At 35.0% G+C, this 19,458-nt stretch overlaps 1 protein-coding gene across 1 annotated transcript; it reads left to right on the forward strand.

Annotated features, from left to right (window-relative positions):
- Positions 1 to 16,227: 16,227 nt before the first annotated feature.
- Positions 16,228 to 18,253, forward strand: LOC122601688 (amidophosphoribosyltransferase, chloroplastic-like). The gene has a single exon (XM_043774431.1). The coding sequence runs from the start codon at positions 16,301 to 16,303 to the stop codon at positions 18,065 to 18,067; it is 1,767 nt and encodes a 588-aa protein (XP_043630366.1). The 5' UTR covers positions 16,228 to 16,300; the 3' UTR covers positions 18,068 to 18,253.
- The last annotated feature ends 1,205 nt before the right edge of the window (positions 18,254 to 19,458 follow it).

Raw genomic sequence — 19,458 nt, forward strand, 5'->3', positions numbered from 1 at the left:
TGTTATCTTGATATTCGTAATGCATGCGATATCTTATATAAATCTTGTGATCCAAAGGTAAATTTTTATTATAAAAACTATGAACTCACCAACTTTATGTTGACGTAATTTAAATGTGTATTCTCAGGTACTTGAGCTATTTGATGCATATACGTGATACATGCTTTTGGAGTCACGACATATATTAGGAGAAAACAATTCAAGATGTCTTTAGCTTGTTAATATTTTCATGTTTTTAAAGAATCTCAGTTGTACTTATTGTATGCTCATTTCCATCTTTTGTAAGAACAAATGGTTATTATTAATGAAAGTTTCTAAAACGTCTCATTATAGAGGTCGTTTATTATAATTTGTGTTGTGATTTCCTTTATTGTTCACTCCTTTCGTTTCCGCAAAATAAAATATTTTCGGGGTGTGACAGATTGGTATCAGAGCCACAGGTTATAGTGAACTAGGTTGCATTAGTGGGCTTAATATATATGAATTATTAGGTTGCATTAATAAACTTAGTCTATAACAGTTTTGTGACAATGTGCTCATACATGCTTAGAATATACATTTTCATGCCTTAGTTTACAGAAGCCTTAGTTCAATCATGCCTTAGATTTCTCATGCCTTAGTATTTTTGTAAATAGAGAAATGGTTGATAATCACTATGATTCAGACTCTGATGATAGCATCAACCAAGTAGTCCCTTATTTGGATATCAGTTCAGATAGTGACAATGAAATGGAAAACCCTCAAGATGAAATTAGTGATCTAGAACAACCCCTAGATGATGAAGAATCACCTCCCGACTCACCAACTGTGATTGACCTTTGTGTTAATCCCAATGATCAAACTGAAGTCCCTTCAATTCTGGATAATTGGAGAGGAACTATGGGATGGCCTGAATACAACAGAGCGCCATTTGAGCCAAGGGATTTTCCCATCACTCGTGAGCCACCTCAGCATGTTGTGCCCATTCTTGTGGCAAAAGTCCATGAATTAGAAGCCAAAATTGCCACGACCGAGTATGAAATGGAATGCCTAGAAAACCGACACAATGCTACCGTACAAAAGGATGGAGGTATGAGGGAAATTTTCACTAACTTCACTGGAGAGTACAATGACAACATGCACGTCCTAGATGAACTACAAGGAAATCATGAAAAGTTGCTCAAGGATCTCAACAAAGAGAGGAATATCGATGTTAGAAAGATGAAAAAGATGTTTACCAAAATCAAGACTTTGCAAAAGAAGATAGATAATCTCAAAACCGAGTTGCCCTACACATCTGGAACCAAGAAAAAGAAATCCCACTCTAAGAAAAGATCTTGAAGAATGAACAAGTTATTAGAAGCCTATTTATAGTAGGAAATATATAAAAGATGATGAAGTAGAATCCCCTATTAGGAAAAATATATATATATTAGGATAACGTAATTTAAGTTCAGGAGTAGGCTAACTCTTCGGAAAGATACGGTTCTCTAAATTTTGATGTACTAGAGAACTCGTATATGTTAGATCAATGTACTATGTAAACTTTTCCAAATATAATGCATGAGTACTTGGTTATACAAATGTGTTATATACTTGCAAGTCTTTGCTTTATTTTAAGAATTCTATTATTTTTGAATTTACTTGGTTAAGTATTATTTAAGTTACGATTTTAGTATATTTCTAACAAACTTACTAACTCGAAACATTTTCTTTATCTAAGAAAATGGCGCCTCCTAAGAACGCGACTCTACTAAGAAGATCACCCCGAGCTAACCCCGATCCAACAAAAAGAAAGTCGGAACCTGCTAAGAAAAACAAACCTAAACCAGCCAAGAAAGTAACTCAACCTAAGACGGCTAAGAAAACAAAGCCAATTGTTGAGCCGGAGAGTTCTAGTGATGAAGAGGAAGAAGAAATCATCCCCATGACACAAAGTGAAATTGACAAACTAGTCGCCGAACAAATTAAAGACATCATAGCGGCTGAAGCAAGTAAAAATTCTGGAAAGAAAGAAACTGCTAGTCAGACGAAAGGAAAAGGCTTGGTTGCAAGTAAGACTAGTCAACAAGCAGAAGGAAATTCTAATAGGGTCGGTCTATACAAGGATTTCCTGAATTGCAAACCAACTTTCTTCCATGGTACTGAAGGGGCGGTAGGCCTATTGCAATGGTTTAAGAAGACTGAGTCAGTTTTTCGATTAAGTGAGACTCCTGATGGAAATCGAGTCAAGTATGCCACTGGTACTCTTCTGAGTAGTGCTCTTACTTGGTGGAATGCATATGCTGTTGATGTAGAAATCGATAATGCTAATGCAACTCCTTGAGACGAAGTTAAGGAAATGATGAGGGAAGAATATTGTCCGAGGAATGAGATTCAGAAGTTAGAAATGGAGTTTTGGAGTTTGACGGTGAAAGGAAACAACATTGCTGCCTATACTAGGCGTTTTCACGAATTGTCGGTATTATGCCCTACAATGGTTAAGCCATTGTACAAACAAGTTGAGCGATACCTTTGGGGACTTCCTCAGTCTATCCAAGGGAATGTGATGGCATCAAAACCCGTTACGCTTTCAAATGTTGTTCGTTTAACTCATGAGCTCATGGATCAAGCAATTCGTCACGGAGCAGTAATCAAGACTGCGGAAGTTAGGAACCTTGATAACAAGAGAAAATGGGATGGGAATCAAGGAAGAAACTTTACTCCTCGACTGTTCAGGAAGCCTGATAACATAAGAGCCTACAACGCGGGCCCGAGCAATAACATGCCAAACAAGGGAAACTCGCCAGTTTGTGGCTAGTGCAAGCGTAATCATCAAGGACCTTGCAAGTACTATGAAAAGTGCAAAAGGTATGGCCATCTTACAAGAGATTGTAAGACTACCCCACCTACTAATATCAGAACCGCACCTGGAGGTTGTCACCATTGTGGAGATAAGCTCGGAATGACCCTAACCTCGTTACGGGTACGTTCCTTATCAACAACTTCTATGCATCTGTTCTATTTGATGCTGGTGCTGAAAAATGCTTTGTATATGAAGAATTCACCCCGTCACTTAATACAATTCCCGATAAATTAGATGCTAAGTATACAGTAGAATTAGCTAACGGAAAACTCATGTCTACCGACAAAATATTTCAAGAATGTACTATAAACTTAGTCGATCGTCCTTTTCCAATAGACTTAATGCCTGTAAAATTAGGAAGCTTTGACATAGTCATCGGTATGGATTGGTTGTCGAAACATCATGCCGAAATCTTGTGCCGCGATAAGGCAATCCGAATTCCTCTCCCGAATGGAGAAGTGATTATCATACAAGGAGAGAAAAGTGGCACACCACTAAATATCATATCGTGTATGAAAGCTCGGAAGTGCTTAAAGAAAGGATACTTTTCTATCCTAGCACACGTAAAAGAAAAGAATTCAGATGAGAAACGATTACAAGAGGTGCCAGTAGTCAAAGAATTTCCCGACGTATTTCCAGAAGAAATACTAGGACTCCCACCATCTAGACAAGTAGAGTTTCATGTTGATTTAGCACCTGGAGCGAAACCAGTAGCTCGAGCACCTTATCGTTTAGCCCTATCAGAAATGCTTGAATTATCTAATCAGTTACAAGAACTGTTAGATAAAGGTTTCATTAGACCAAGTTTCTCACCTTGGGGAGCTCCGGTCTTACTCGTTAAGAAAAAGGATGGATCCTTTAGAATGTGTATCGACTATCGTGAGTTGAACAAACTAACGATTAAGAATAGATACCTTCTTCCGATAATTGATGATTTATTCGATCAACTTCAAGGTTCTAAGTTCTATTCAAAGATAGACTTACGATCTACTTATCATCAGCTAAAGGTAAAGGAAGAAGACATACCTATAACAGCTTTCAAAACGCATTATGGCCACTACGAATTTCTAGTGATGCCATTTGGCTTAACAAATGCACCAGCTATTTTCATTGATATGATGAACCGCGTATGCAAACCATACTTGGATCAATTTGTCATTGTATTCATTGATGACATTCTCATCTACTCGAAAAGCAAGGAGGAACACGAACAACATTTGAGGAAAATCTTAGAACTTCTCAAGAAGGAGTAACTGTATGCCAAGTTCTCAAAATGTGATTTCTGGATTGAGAAAGTACAGTTCTTAGGTCACGTTGTTACCAGCAAGGGTATTCACGTGGATCCTGCAAAGATAGAAGTTGTGGAAAAATGGGAAGCACCCGAGACACCATCAGAAATCCGCCAGTTTTTAGGTCTTGCTGGCTATTACCGACGATTCATCGAAGGTTTCTCTAAAATAGCTCAGCCATTAACATCCTTAACTCAGAAGGACAAGAAATTCTTATGGACTAAGAAACAAGAAGAAGCATTTCAAGAGTTGAAGAAGATGTTTTGTAGTGCACCGATTCTTGCATTACCAGAAGGTAACGATGATTTTGTCGTATATTGTGACGCCTCCTATCAAGGGTTAGGTTGTGTTTTAATGCAACGACAAAAGGTCATCCCTTACGCATCACGACAGTTGAATATACATGAGAAAAATTACACAACTCATGACTTGGAATTAGGAGCCGTGGTATTTGCCTTAAAGATGTGGAGACATTACTTGTATGTTACAAAGTGTATAGTTTTCACTGATCACAAAAGCCTCCAACACATCTTCGATCAGAAAGAGTTAAACATGAGGCAGCGGCGTTGGGTAGAATTATTAAATGACTATGACTGTGAAATTCGTTACCACCCAGGAAAAGCAAACGTAGTTGCTGACGCTCTCAGCATAAAAGAGAGAATCAAACCTCTAAGAGTTCGAGCAATGAACATCATGATTCAGACAAATCTCACCTCTCAAATTTACGATGCTCAACAAGAAGCAATCAAGAAAGAACATGAAAAGGTAGAATCCTTACGAGAAATGGACAAGAACTTCAAAATCAAGGAAAATGGAACTAGATATTTTATGGATCGGATATGGGTACCTCGTTATGGAAATTTTAGAGATTTAGTGATGAATGAAGCACATAAAACTAGGTACTCTATACATCCGGGATCCGATAAAATGTACCACGGTTTAAAGGAATTATATTGGTGAACAAACATGAAAGCAGATATCGCTACCTATGTCAGGAAGTGTTTGACATGTTCTAAGGTAAAAGCTGAATATCAAAAACCCTCAGGATTGTTACAACAACCAGAAATACCCCAATGGAAATGGGAGGGAATAACAATGGATTTCATCACCAAACTACCCAAGACGACAAATGGTCATGACATGATTTGGGTGATAGTCGATCATCTCACCAAATCAGCACATTTTCTGCCAATGAAGGAAACCGACAAAATGGAGAAATTAACTCAGTTGTACTTGAAAGAAGTTGTCTCAAGGCACGGAGTACCACTTTCTATCATCTCCGATCGTGACGGTAGATTCACATCAGACTTTTGGAAGTCACTGCAGAAAGCACTTGGTACTCGTTTAGATATGAGCACCGCATACCACCCTCAAACCGATGGTCAAAGTGAACGAACCATCCAAACCTTGGAAGATCTGCTACGAGCATGTACTGTAGATTTTGGAAATGGTTGGGATAAGCATCTGCCTTTAGCAGAATTCTCATATAATAATAGTTATCATACTAGCATTAAGGCAGCACCTTTTGAGATACTCTATGGAAGGAAATGTAGATCACCAATTTGTTGGAATGAGCTTGGAGAAAGTCAACTCACAGGTCCAGAAATTATGCATGAAACAATGGAGAAAGTTGTACAAGTCCAGCATAGGCTAAAAGCGGCACAAGATCGTCAAAAGAGTTATGCTGACGTTAGAAGAAAACCGTTGGAGTTCGAGGTCAACGATAGGGTGATGTTAAAGGTATCACCATGGAAAGGTGTTATCCGATTTGGAAAGCGTGGGAAACTAAGTCCCCGATACATAGGTCCATTCGAGATACTTGAACGTATTGGTCCAGTTGCTTACCGTCTGAAACTACCTCGGGAATTGAGTAGCGTTCATGACATTTTTCATGTTTCAAACTTGAAGAAGTGTCTATCTCAAGAGAGTGTCGTCATACCTTAAGATGAGATTCAAATCAACAAGCGACTCCACTTTGTTGAAACCCTGGTGGAAATCATGAACCGTGAGGTTAAACAGTTGAAACATAGTCGAATCCCCATAGTTAAAGTCAGATGTGATTCAAAGAGAGGTCACGAATTCACATGGGAACGTGAGGATCAATTCAAGAAGAAATATCCACATCTATTCGAGAAGCCTATATCACCGGAGGCTACACTTTGAATTTCGGGACGAAATTCCGTCTAACAGGTAAATACTGTGACATCCGTCAAATTTTCACTTTATTAATTTAACCTAATTATATGCAATTAGGGTTCGATTATATTAATTAGGGCATTTTAGGCTAAGATAGGGCATGATTAAGTGTATAAGTATGTAATAAGCTTTCTTATTTGGTTGTGTAATTTATCGAACTACTAATGAACTACCTTAACAAGTTTAAAAAAACCTTGATGATGATCAACTAGAAAATAAAAAGTTCAAATCTCCCAAAAATTCGTAAAACACCTATTTTTCGCATAAGATTTTCTCATATGAACTTAAGACTTGGGGAAACATAATTTCTAGTATTTCTACACTCGATTATGAATTTTAATCCATAAAATAACACACTCGAAAAATCGGAAAATTTAAATAATTATAGTGAATAGTAAGGAGGTTTAAAAACTAGTTACTTACTAGATATTTGTTTTACCATAGCTTTTGAACACATCACTCTTTTTCTTTTACCACCACCACTTTTCTACCACATAACCACCCTAGTAAAAAGTTGATGAATCACCTCCCCTAGCCCCCCAAACCCACGGCCAAAACCACCACCATTTTACCATTCATTTTCCAAATCTTTTTACTATAAATAGCAAGCATCCCTTTTCATTCCAATTTGCTAATTCACAACATCAAACTTCTTCTTCTTAAATCCCTATCATTCCAAGATCCATACTTGTTCAAGTTCAAGCATATCTCTCACAACCTTTCATCATCCCAGGCTGTCGATTCAACCAAAGTTGTCTTGATTTTGTTGGTTTCGAAGTTGTAAACATGAAGTTGTTATCGGAAATTCATACAAGATCATCAAAAAGTCTAGTTATAATGGCCAATTGGAGTTAGGATTTATTCATATTCTTCAAGTAAACAAGTCCAAGCTATATTCAATTTTCTCAAGATCTTCTTCGAAGCTCATTCCTAGATCGTTACTTTGATCATAGAATTTTTAATTCTCCGAACTTGTAAGTGTTTTTATAAAACCTTACTATACTTTTCTCTTTGATTTTAGAATTATATGTTATCTATTAAAATGCTTGTCAACTTATTTATACTCATTTTAATACATACTTGCATTTAAATACGTTGAATATGTCTTTTATACACATAATAAATTGTTAGTACTTTTATAGAATTGAAGTACATGATATTTACACTTATATAAATCTCCTTATGTACTTCCAATGAAGTATAAATGAATATTTATATAATCGCTATTCACCATCTGTGAATTGTTTTCGTTTTCTCGAATTGTCGGATTAATGGATAGAATATATCCTTGATAGCCTTTTAACCATACTATATTTCTAAACGTGATTGCCATTGACCTTGGGCATCTTTGGGGTATAACAACAGAGCGGATTGTAGTTCGCAAACGGTTTGCTTTCGCATTCTAAACGCAACTTGGTTCACCGTCGGGATACTACATGACCCACGTCAACCCTAACACAACTTGAAATATAATATTGGTTTTTCTTGCCATTTAAGGTATCTCTTCATCCTATGATTAATACATTTTGTATTAATTATAGTCCTACTATTTAAAGTATCTCTTCGTTATATGTATATAAATATATACACACTTGTATTCGTCTTCGAATATATTTTATGTCAATTCAAAGAAATACTTTCAAATGTCTTCTTATTCTCATTCATATCTTAAGCTATTTGATAGCTTATAATTTGTATTTTTAACAAAAAATTATGAAAGATTTTTATAAAGGTAAAATGAGAAATCATTTATAAATATTTTTAAAAATAAAGATTTTTAAAAGAACCCAAAGTTTCTTACGTTGACAAGCGTATTGATAAATAACATTATAAATAAATTAAGTTTAAACCAAGACTATAAATCAAATCATATTTCTATTAGGATAAATTGCTCGTTCATCATCATCATCGTCATCCTCAACCTTTTTACGTTACTAATCAATCACCGATCTAAGGTGAGTTTCATGAATCCCTATTTATTATTTTTGGGACTGAGAATACACAACTGTTTTGTTTTTATGGACACAATTGCTTAAAATGATCCATGCTTATATTTTTATTATTACAATGCTCTGGCTCGAAATCCCCTATTTGGAACTTGGACCGATTAAAATTTATAACGCGAATATTATAAATAGTACTATTGGGTTGACACCCCTATCCAGGTTAGTCGCACTAACACTTGCAATGAATAATTAATATTCGAAATATATCGTGATTGTGTTGAGCATTTTAGCATCACAAGAGGGGTATTATTTTTATATATATGTGAATCGTATGATGCTAAGGTATTCGGTTTCCAAGGTATAAGCATGTGATAAATATTATTGGTTTGAATAACCATGTTATCTTGATATTCGTAATGCATGCGATATCTTATATAAATCTTGTAATCCAAAGGTAAATTCTTATTATAAAAACTATGAACTCACCAACTTTATGTTGACGTAATTTAAATGTGTATTCTCAGGTACTTGAGCTATTTGATGCATATACGTGATGCATGCTTTTGGAGTCACGACATATATTAGGAGAAAACAATTCGAGATGTCTTTAGCTTGTGAATATTCTCATGTTTTTAAAGAATCTCAGTTGTACTTGTTGTATGCTCATTTGCATCTTTTGTAAGAACAAATGGTTATCATTAATGAAAGTTTCTAAAACGTCTCATTATTGAGGTCGTTTATTATAATTTGTGTTGTGATTTCCTTAATTGTTCACTCCTTCCGTTTCCGCAAAATAAAATATTTTGGGGGTGTGACAAAAGTAAAGTGTGAAATGTGGGAAATCGTTCTAGCCTTAGCGCTAGGGCGTAAAAGTAGGAAAGATATAAATACATGGGAAATGCTATAGCTAAATACGTGAGATTGACGTGGGAAGTGTTAAGCTTAACCCGTGCTAGTTTATGCCAAGCTAGTGCGTACGTGGTCGCTTAAGTGGCTCCTTGCGGCGTAGTTACATGGGACTAGTATTTCCGGGTGGATTGACTAACCACCAATGTTAAAAGCATGACGGCATACTATGGAAATGACATTGCCTTTCCTAAAAGTTAAGACGTGGGAAATCGTGCTAGTTGTAAAGCTAGTGCGTAATATGTAAGATGTAATAATAAGTTGATTAAGATAATTATAAGAATATGTGAGAAAGATATATATGTAGTTTAAGACGTGGGATTACAATGTGTTGTGGGATATAATAAGATATGTTGAGACGTGTGATTTAAGAATGATAGATAGGCACAATTAGGAGTATATATTCGACATGTGCTAATACGAATACATGTGACAAGTTTATGTGTGATATGTCAAGATATGATATGAAGTTACGTTTAGTAGTAAGTCTATGTTTATGATATAAGATATTGATTAAGATTTAAGTATATGATGATATGATGTATATGTTGATATGAAATGAAATGTGATGCAATGTGGGAAAAGAGAAGTATGGGTTGATCTATGATTGTTGTGGATGATATGTAATGTGATTATGTTTTGATAAGTAAAATATGACGAAGATTTGTGAAAGTATAATGAAGAACGTTTTATCTAAATGTGTGTATCTTACTTAGCTAATTTTATTAGCTAACACTTGCTTTTATGAAGATGTTGTGTCTTTCAGGATAAGCAGGTTTGAGCTAGGAAAAGGATTAGCTCAGTGAGATGGGTAGAAGTAATAAAGAAGACTAACATAGATTGTTGAATGCTTAGACTTCCCTTAGCCTATGTTTTTGCACTTTATTTATATTTATGATACTTATAATGATGAATGACATTTATGTTGGTGCCACGACTTGGATTTCATTGATATCATTTTGATGATGCGCTTGGTAACACCATTTATTGAAAGTATCAACCGTTTCAGTTGGGGCAGTTTTTAAGTGATCCTATTTCCGCTACGTTTTAAACGTCCTTTGCCAAAAGTTTTTGAAATTCAGGTTTTTAAAATGACGGGTGTTACAGAAAGTGTGTGAAATAAGATGTGTGGAAGTTGTGGTGTAAATATATTGAAGAATATCTGAAGGAAGATGGTAATATTATGTTATGTGTGAAATAAGATGGGATTGTGTAGATAAATAGGGGGTTAAAAGTTTGTTTTATTTTTAAATCAAATGCATGTAGCCGTTTTTTTTTTTTTCTTTTTTTTTTTTTGGGGGGGGGGCCCACAAACTCCAACGTTTAAATACATGTACCCGACCCTCGGTTTCGCTACTCAAACTAATACCCGATTTGCCTTGCCCGGGTCCTATTCGAAAGGTGGAAATGGTGTAGCCGATCGGCTTCAATGAAACCGACTCGAACCCGAGGTTCCCCTTATGTTTTCAATGGAAAAAGATGTTTTGGGAAGCTTTATTCTCTTTCTCTCACTCTTTCTTCTTCTCTTCCAATCCAAAACATACTAATATGACATATTCATATTTTTCCTTTCATTTAAAACAAATATTAATGATTCATTAACGACATCATATTTCTTATGTGGCTAGTCTAACCATCAGATCCAGTTAAATATACAACATAAACGATTCTGATTCATTTAGTTGAATAGGTAGATGTTGTATTGTTGTACGTATAAACACATAGATCTAGCTTAGTAATTAGACAAAGGTGTATGATCCATGACTAAGATGTTATTGACATCGTTGTTTAGGTTTTGATAATTGAATTCAGTTTAAACTACGAATTATTCACTATGGAGTTAAAACTTTACTACTATGCTAGTAAAGGGTTTATCTTAGTTAAGAACCGCATGTAAAATATAAGGGAAAATGATGGGTACTTTCAATTGTATCCAAGCGTATGCACAGCAAAGACAAAAAAAATTAAAATAATTTCATTTTGCAACTTAACTTTTTTACATATTCAAAAATGCCCACTGATTTTAAGCTATGTTGTACCCTAGCATAGATACAACCGTTGTACGTATGCTAAGCCCAAAATATAATTAAATAAACGGCTAAAATTCTTCATAAGTATTAGTATTTTTTTCTTATTTTTTAATTAAAAAAAAAAAGAAAAGATAAAGCTTTATTAAAATGAACATGAATTTTTGGTAGAAAACCTTAGACAATTTTTGTCCATGCAATAATTTGCTGACTTTGAATGGCCTACGAAAATTTAGGTCTCATTTTCATTCCAAAAAGTGTTTTGATGTGATCAACTTGTTTATTCATTTTTTACTCGTAATATTATTTAAAGTTTTATCCATCTCATGGTATATAAAATTGCAAGTTTTTTTAGAACAAAATTTACACCGTAATTTAACTGATGTTCTATTATTCTTCTCGAATTTGTGCAGAAAGTGGCAAATTTTCTTGACTAAATTATTGTATACTATTGAAAACAATTCTGTCATTTGTAGATTGAAAAGTATTGTAGCATTATCTAAATGGGGTGGAACGTGACGTTGGTAAAGACCAAAAAGATACTAAAAATACAAGGGCCACATGAAATTGGCAACCAAAACTTCAAACATTCTATCTAGCTTCCTTATCTTAACTATCTCAAAACCAAACAAAAATGATTCTAATGTCTTCCTTCACGTAAACCCAAATTAGAATTTTAATTTATTTTTTTTCTTTCTTTTCGATAACAAACAAGATAACATAAAACTTACTTTCATAAATTGCGTAGGCCTTAACTATAATACCAAAACACCAACAAGATTTTAGCTTTCATCATGTGTACGATAAGATTTAGCTTTTCGTTTCTCTAAAGTGGTTTATAAGCATTTGTTTAAAATTGTTTACTTTGGGATAGACCTACATCATTTCTTCATTGCATATACTTTATAAATTTAATGTCTTAAAGACCGGATTCAACACTAAACTGGTCCCTTAACATAGTAGTTAATGAACTTATGGCAAGGCACTACTCGGAAGTTTATGGGCTCCGAATCTCCGATAGCACTATCTTTATTATCATTGACTTATAAAATGAGTTGGGTTGCGAGTGTGTGGTCATTGTGTGATAATCCTTGCCGCAAGCAATATACATCGAGTGTCATGCACAAACTATCATGTAAAATTATTTAAGTAACTAACGAACCATGTATTTCCCCCAAAATGTAAAATAAAAATGGGTTCATGAAGACTCACAATAAAAGATATTTCGCTGAACCCAAACTGGTTGTTAACACAAAAAGCAATAAGCAAGCTTGAATCAATGAGAAGTAGATTCGGAGATTATAAATACTTAAATAAGCGTGCACATACAAATAATCATCCATTTTTCATTTTCATTTTTATTTTCATTCAACTAATTAATTATACTAGAATTGTGAGAAACATAATTCTCATTCTGGCCTTCTAGGCCAATCAACTCTCACATTAGGTGGAAAATAATTTGTTCGTTGGCAGTGATCAAATTACTGAGCTCGGCTCAAACATACACACATATTCTTTATTAAAACTAGCCCGGTGTCCGCGCGTTGCGGCTTTACGGTGATCACATACAAAACATGCAAGAAAAACTAAAAAAGACACCGGTAGAAATCTGATTCCGGCACCAGCGGCATCAAAAGAAAAATAAAGAAAAACACCGGTGGGTTTTTTGTTTGTGTGAATATGTGTTTCTAGGATGTGTGGGTTTTTTTTGTGTGGAAGCGTAAGTTTGAAACTTTAGAGATAAAGTGAAAGTATTTTGAGAACAAAGATTATAGATTAAAAGAATTCAACTTGTTTGACAAAGATTCGACCCGAAAATTATAATATCTAACTATACTATATTATAAAGCAGGTTTTCCCTGTCTAAATTTAAGTTTCAACATTTTACTTCCCTAAAATGCTCTTTCTATTAATTATATATTACCAAACATTCTTTCTCTCTCCTCAAATCTCAACCAATCATCTTTTTTCTCTCTTCTCCATAAATCATTTATTCATGCAATACATTCAAAATATTTTATCTCACAAACCGTACATCGATAAATTATAAAAATTATATAGGTGTTCTTAAAATTTCATGCTCTTTCATTGGAGATGTCAATCGATATACTTTCGACGAATTTTTAAATCAGATGGCGGAACCCGTACGTTTAAGTCATTTGACTATCACACTTTATGACCTATCACCCCCATCTCACCGCCGCAACACGCGGATACTTGCTCTCGTAATATCTAAATAGTTGTTAGCTTGTTGCAAGTAATATCAAGGTATTAAAATCTTATCAACGAAATGATGTTAATTAACAATATATTTGAATTTATACTAAAATTTAGGGGTAATTGATAAGTAGAGAAGTTTTCTTATAGATTACGAGCAATAGTATCCGCGCAATGCGACGGTGAAATGGTGGGGGTGATAGGTCATAGGAGGTGATAAGTGATAGAGTGTGATAGTTAATTGTCTTAGCCGTATGGGCTCCGTACTCGGATTTAAAAATTTGTTGAAATTATATCGAATGACATCTCTAATGAAAAAGTTTGAAATTTTAAGAACACCCATACAATTTTTATAATTTATCGATATTCGATTTTTTTAGATAAATTTTTTTTAATAAATTAGAGGAATAAAATGATTTATGGAGGAGAGAAAAAAGAAATTAGTGGTTGAGATTTGAGGAGAGGGAAAAAACATGAGTGGTTGAGATTTAAGGGTATTATAGGTATATTAGGTAGAGATGTTTAAATTAGTGAATAAAGAATGAGAATAATTTAGGTAGTTCAAATCATCTTTTGAAATTTTAAAAAATGGCAAAATGCTTTATAAGATAGTATAGATATAGATATGGAGATGACAAATTATTGGACCCGGTTGTATACGATAAAATTAGGATGTCTCGTGATTGCATCTAAATCATAAAATTGTATTAGTTTGGTACCTGCACAAAGTGGCGGTGATAGCTGTGATGGCGGTTGGTTGTGTCAACAACTATTGGTGGTGATGTCAAGTGTTATAGGTTGATGTAAATGTAAGTAATATAAAGGTGGCGGTGAAAATATTTTAGAAGATAGAATGAATATTCGCCCAATGCAACGTCAATGTGGTGGTGGCGTCGACCGGTGGTGATAACAACGAGCGGTGATGGTGGCGGCGACGAGTGGTGGTGGCAATTGACATAAAGGTAATTAATCTAAAGTGATTAGTAGAGTTATTCTAAAAGATAAGAGACTGATGGTGTAAATTAATTCATTATTGGTAAAATGTTCATTTCATATTTCTCTTTTTACTAATTTTTCAAAAGGTTGTAGAATTTTTATATAGTAATATAGATGCGTTGGTGAAACTGTTTATATATGCATGTGAATAACGAAAATAAGATTTATTTAACTATCATCAAATAGTTTAATGGTAAAGAGGCATGTTTTTTCACGAGAGGTTTTAAATTCGAGTCTCATATTAGGCGTATTTGAAGGTGATCATAGGTATTTAATATTTACCTATGGTGACCCTAAGTAAGTTTGCAACTCCAAATCTCTAACTATTTAGGTTTCTTATTGGGAGCATTAAATTTGAGATCTATTCCATGAGAGTGTTTTCTAAGTAGGCTCATTCAACACAATGTATGATAACATTAATTTATAATTATTGCTATATTTACAATGTATTTCTATAATAATACAACTTGATGTATTTGAAAATTAATTTTTATCGTAAGTGTAAGTAACTGCGTGGATAATTTATGGTATATTAATTTTAAATTGAAAAATTAATAACAGTAATTTATAGTTATATTTTCAAATTGGAACATGTGCAATATGACGACGTAAAGAGCCCGTATATTTGACACGGAAATAAATACTCCATTATAAAAGAAACGGTCCATCCGCTCATAAATTTTAAGAATCTAAAATGACACATTTACCCCCAATCTTAATACATCCTTAATTCTATTTTATAAACTATGATTAAAATGCTCTTAAAAAAATTCAACCTTTATATCTCCATCACGCAGAAACACATAGCAAAAACTCTAACTCAAAGTTCGTCATCATCCTCCCCCTTTCATATCCCACCGCAACAATTTATCACATTTCCAACCACAATGAAATTACTTTTACGTTAATAACCACATCATGCATCACTGTCGCTGCATTGCGCGCACACCAATCTAGTTTTAATAACACAGGGTAAAACCAATTGGGCTTAGACTAAGTGGCCACCTAAGGCCTTTTTTAGGGGGTTCGGGGGAGGAAATGTTGACTTGAAGATCAAAGACCGAATCTCAATTCTCTATGGTCTCGGACATTTACCTTTTCAGACGCGTGTAGACCGTGTTATCGCACTCTTGGTCTTCAAGGGTGCATTCGGGTTCCAATCTCTAGCATACTGCATGCTTGGATGTCACTGCTAGGGTTCGAGATACTAATTAACTAACACGACGTTCTAAAAAAATACGAGGTAGTCAATATAATAATGCATATAGCGAAATACCAATCGATCAATAAGGGCGCGTTTGGTTCACAGAATGTTTTTGGGTGGAATGAAATCTGATGAAATGGAATTGGAATCTGATGAAATAAAATTTGACGAAATGTTTTTCATTTTTTGAAGATTTAAGTGAGAGACGGAATGAGATTACTTCATCCGTCTCCATGGAATGAAGATTCCATCAAATGAGAGAATGTTGACATTTCAACGGAATGATATTCCTTCATCATTGAGCAACCAAACGCATTAAGGAATAAAATTTATATTCATATTCATAGTTACAACTATATATGTATTTGATGTGTTACTGTTTATAAGTTAATAATCAGGAATCATACCTTAAATAGAAACCAATAATTGACGAAGTACTTAATCAAAACAAAATAAAAACAAGATTAAAATAGATAAGTAACAGTACGTTAAAAAGTTGACGAATAACGTATTTTACCATGATAGACTCTGCGAAATTTAATACGAGTATAAACAAATATAAAGAAGAAGAAAAGAAAATTAGAAAAAATCATTTGCACCATAAAACCCCCAAAACCTAGCCGTTCTCTTTGGCTATTCATAGTCCACTCACTTACATACACACACACATCCTCCTCCATTCTGCCTTTTAAAATATGTCCTCCGCCGCCGCCGCTACCACCGTCGCCACCCATATAACCACCGCCCACACCACCACCACCACCACCACCACCACCACCCCTATCCGTCTTTCCAAACACACCCTTTTTAAACCCATATCCAAAACCCAACCAAACACCACCACCTTAACCCACAAAACCCATCCACCAAGATCCTTCAAAAACCCACTTTCTCAACATTTTGAATCACACCCAGATGATCAAAATCAAAACTTTATCATCTCCGACGACGACAAGCCCCGTGAAGAGTGCGGCGTCGTGGGTATTTACGGTGACCCAGAAGCTTCACGTCTCTGTTACTTAGCCCTTCACGCGCTTCAACACCGTGGTCAAGAAGGTGCAGGTATTGTCACGGCGTATGAAGGTATTTTGAAATCTGTCACCGGCGTTGGTCTTGTGTCAGAAGTGTTTAACCAGTCAAAACTTGACCAACTTCCCGGTGACAACGCTATAGGTCATGTAAGGTACTCTACTGCTGGTCAATCTATGTTGAAAAATGTGCAACCGTTTGTAGCCGGTTACAGGTTTGGGAGGGTTGGGGTGGCTCATAATGGCAATTTAGTAAATTATCAAAGTTTAAGGGCTGAACTTGAAGAAAATGGTTCAATATTTGGTACTAGTAGTGATACTGAAGTTGTGTTACATTTAATTGCTATAAGTAAACAAAGGCCTTTTTTTCAAAGAATTGTGGAAGCATGTGAGAAATTAAAAGGGGCTTATTCTATGGTTTTTATAACTGAAGATAAATTAGTTGCTGTTAGAGATCCTTATGGTTTTAGGCCTTTAGTTATGGGTAAAAGAAAAAATGGTGCTATTGTTTTTGCTAGTGAAACTTGTGCTCTAGATTTAATTGAAGCTGAATATGAAAGAGAGGTTTATCCTGGTGAGGTTTTGATTGTTGATAAAGAGGGTGTTCAGTCTTTATGTTTGATGCCTCACCCCGAACCGAAATCTTGTATTTTCGAGCATATTTATTTTTCGTTACCAAATAGTGTTGTGTTTGGGAAGTCTGTGTATGAGAGTAGGAGGAAGTTTGGGGAGATTTTGGCTACGGAATCTCCTGTTGATTGTGATGTGGTTATAGCTGTGCCGGATTCTGGTGTTGTGGCGGCGATTGGGTATGCGAATAAAGCTGGGGTTCCGTTTCAACAGGGGTTGATTCGGTCTCATTATGTTGGGAGGACGTTTATTGAACCGTCTCAAAGGATTAGGGATTTTGGGGTTAAGTTGAAGTTGTCGCCTGTTCGGGCTGTTTTGGAAGGGAAAAGGGTTGTGGTGGTTGATGATTCGATTGTTAGAGGGACTACTTCATCTAAGATTGTTAGGTTGTTGAAAGAAGCGGGAGCTAAAGAGGTTCATATGAGAATTGCTAGTCCTCCGATCATTGCTTCTTGTTATTATGGTGTTGATACCCCGAGCCCAAAGGAGCTGATATCGAATAGGATGAGTGTTGAGGAGATTAGGGAATTCATTGGGTCAGATTCTCTTGCGTTTCTTGAAATTGATAGCTTGAAGAAGATGTTGGCTGCTGATTCCCCTAACTTTTGTTATGCTTGTTTTTCTGGAAACTATCCGGTGCTGCCTAGTGGTATTGTGAAAAAGGTTGGTGATTTTGTTGATGATGGATTGAATGGAAGTATCGATTCGATTGAAGGGGGTTGGATTCAAGGGTCAAAAGATCAAAATGAGAAAGAGGATTTTGATGTGAATTATGAAGGACTAGACAGTAAAGTTCCAGTTTAGTAAGAACAAGTTAATCTTTTCTTTATCCTTGTTCTTGATTTCATGCAAGAACATATGTTTTAATGTCTTCTTTAAGATGGATTTTGGGTTTCCCTTACCTTTGAGTCTTTATGAAACTGTTTTCATCTTTATATGGTTTTATGGAAAGACATGATCTATGAATAATCTTACTAGTATTCAGTTTGATATGAGTTGCTCATCTTAGATATCTGTCTACGAGTTATGTATTCAAACAATAATATATATACTTACATGTGAGATGTGAGATGTGAGATGTGAGATGCAAGATGCTAAGAAACAGAAGCAACTGATGAAGTGTAACTATACCAAAGCTTGTTAGTGTTTTAGTAGAATGGTCATTTATTTTGGTTAAACTCTAATTTAGATGGTAAATTGCCATTTTGTCAAATGGCAGACGTTTGCGTGTTTTGTTTATGGGTCATGTTGGATCACATTATCGTATCTCTGTCATTCGTATCATAACCAGGTCATCCATTCGGGTTTGAAACTCATTCTTCTCATTTGTAGAGGTTGGGTGGAGGGGTTAATTGGGTACATTCAGAAGTCCCATGTTCAATCTTAGGCATTCGAGGTAATATGAAAGTGGGATAGTTAAAAAAAAAATAAAAAAAAGGTAAACATGTACTTTTTTGTTACCCACATATCCACAGTGTCGTTTATAAAACAAAACGAAAAAACAGTTCGAGCCTAAATATGTATCTAGCTAGAAAGTTGATATTTGAAAATAAATCATGTTTGGAAATTCTAGCATGGAAGACTCGAGACTGAATAACTGAAAACTAAAATCAAATCAAACATGGCTGAAGTTAGGTGCTACGTGCTAGAAGTAGGCTCTTACTTTGATTCGTTGTTTTGGTCGGTTTGCATGCCCAAATAGTTGGGTTCTTGTTGAATCAATACCCAATATATGGTCCAAAGAGAATGAAACACATATGTGAATGGATGCAACTCTATTGACTATTTGGTGGAATGAATAGATTCTCTGTCCATTATTACTTTTTTGTGATAATATATATTCAGATGAAACTTCAAAGGAAAGCGGTCCTTTTTGAGGGGAATAGCAATTTTCCACAAGTCTTAGAAGTCAACGAAGTTTGTTAGACATTTCCCTTCTAGTTATTGAATTTTTAATTTTTATGATGATGAAGGATACCTAAATGATATTCTTAAAAGCCCAACTTTTGGTTTCATTTTACTAAAGACCCGATACAATCCAAACCAAATCTGCCCCTAGATAGGGCCAAATAAGCGACTCGAGACAGGACTAAAGCTAAGTATACTACTCGAGAATATATCAAAACCGCATAAAATATACATAAATTCTTGATTACTAAAATTAAGAAATTGGTAACCAAACTAAGATTTATTGT

Source organism: Erigeron canadensis, chromosome 1 (genome assembly GCF_010389155.1).
Source record: "Erigeron canadensis isolate Cc75 chromosome 1, C_canadensis_v1, whole genome shotgun sequence".
Classification (NCBI taxonomy): domain Eukaryota; kingdom Viridiplantae; phylum Streptophyta; class Magnoliopsida; order Asterales; family Asteraceae; genus Erigeron; species Erigeron canadensis.

What these genes read in the sequence shown, in the direction of transcription:
- LOC122601688 (XM_043774431.1), top strand. Translation starts at nt 16,301, where the DNA reads ATGTCCTCCGCCGCCGCCGCTACCACCGTCGCCACCCATATAACCACC.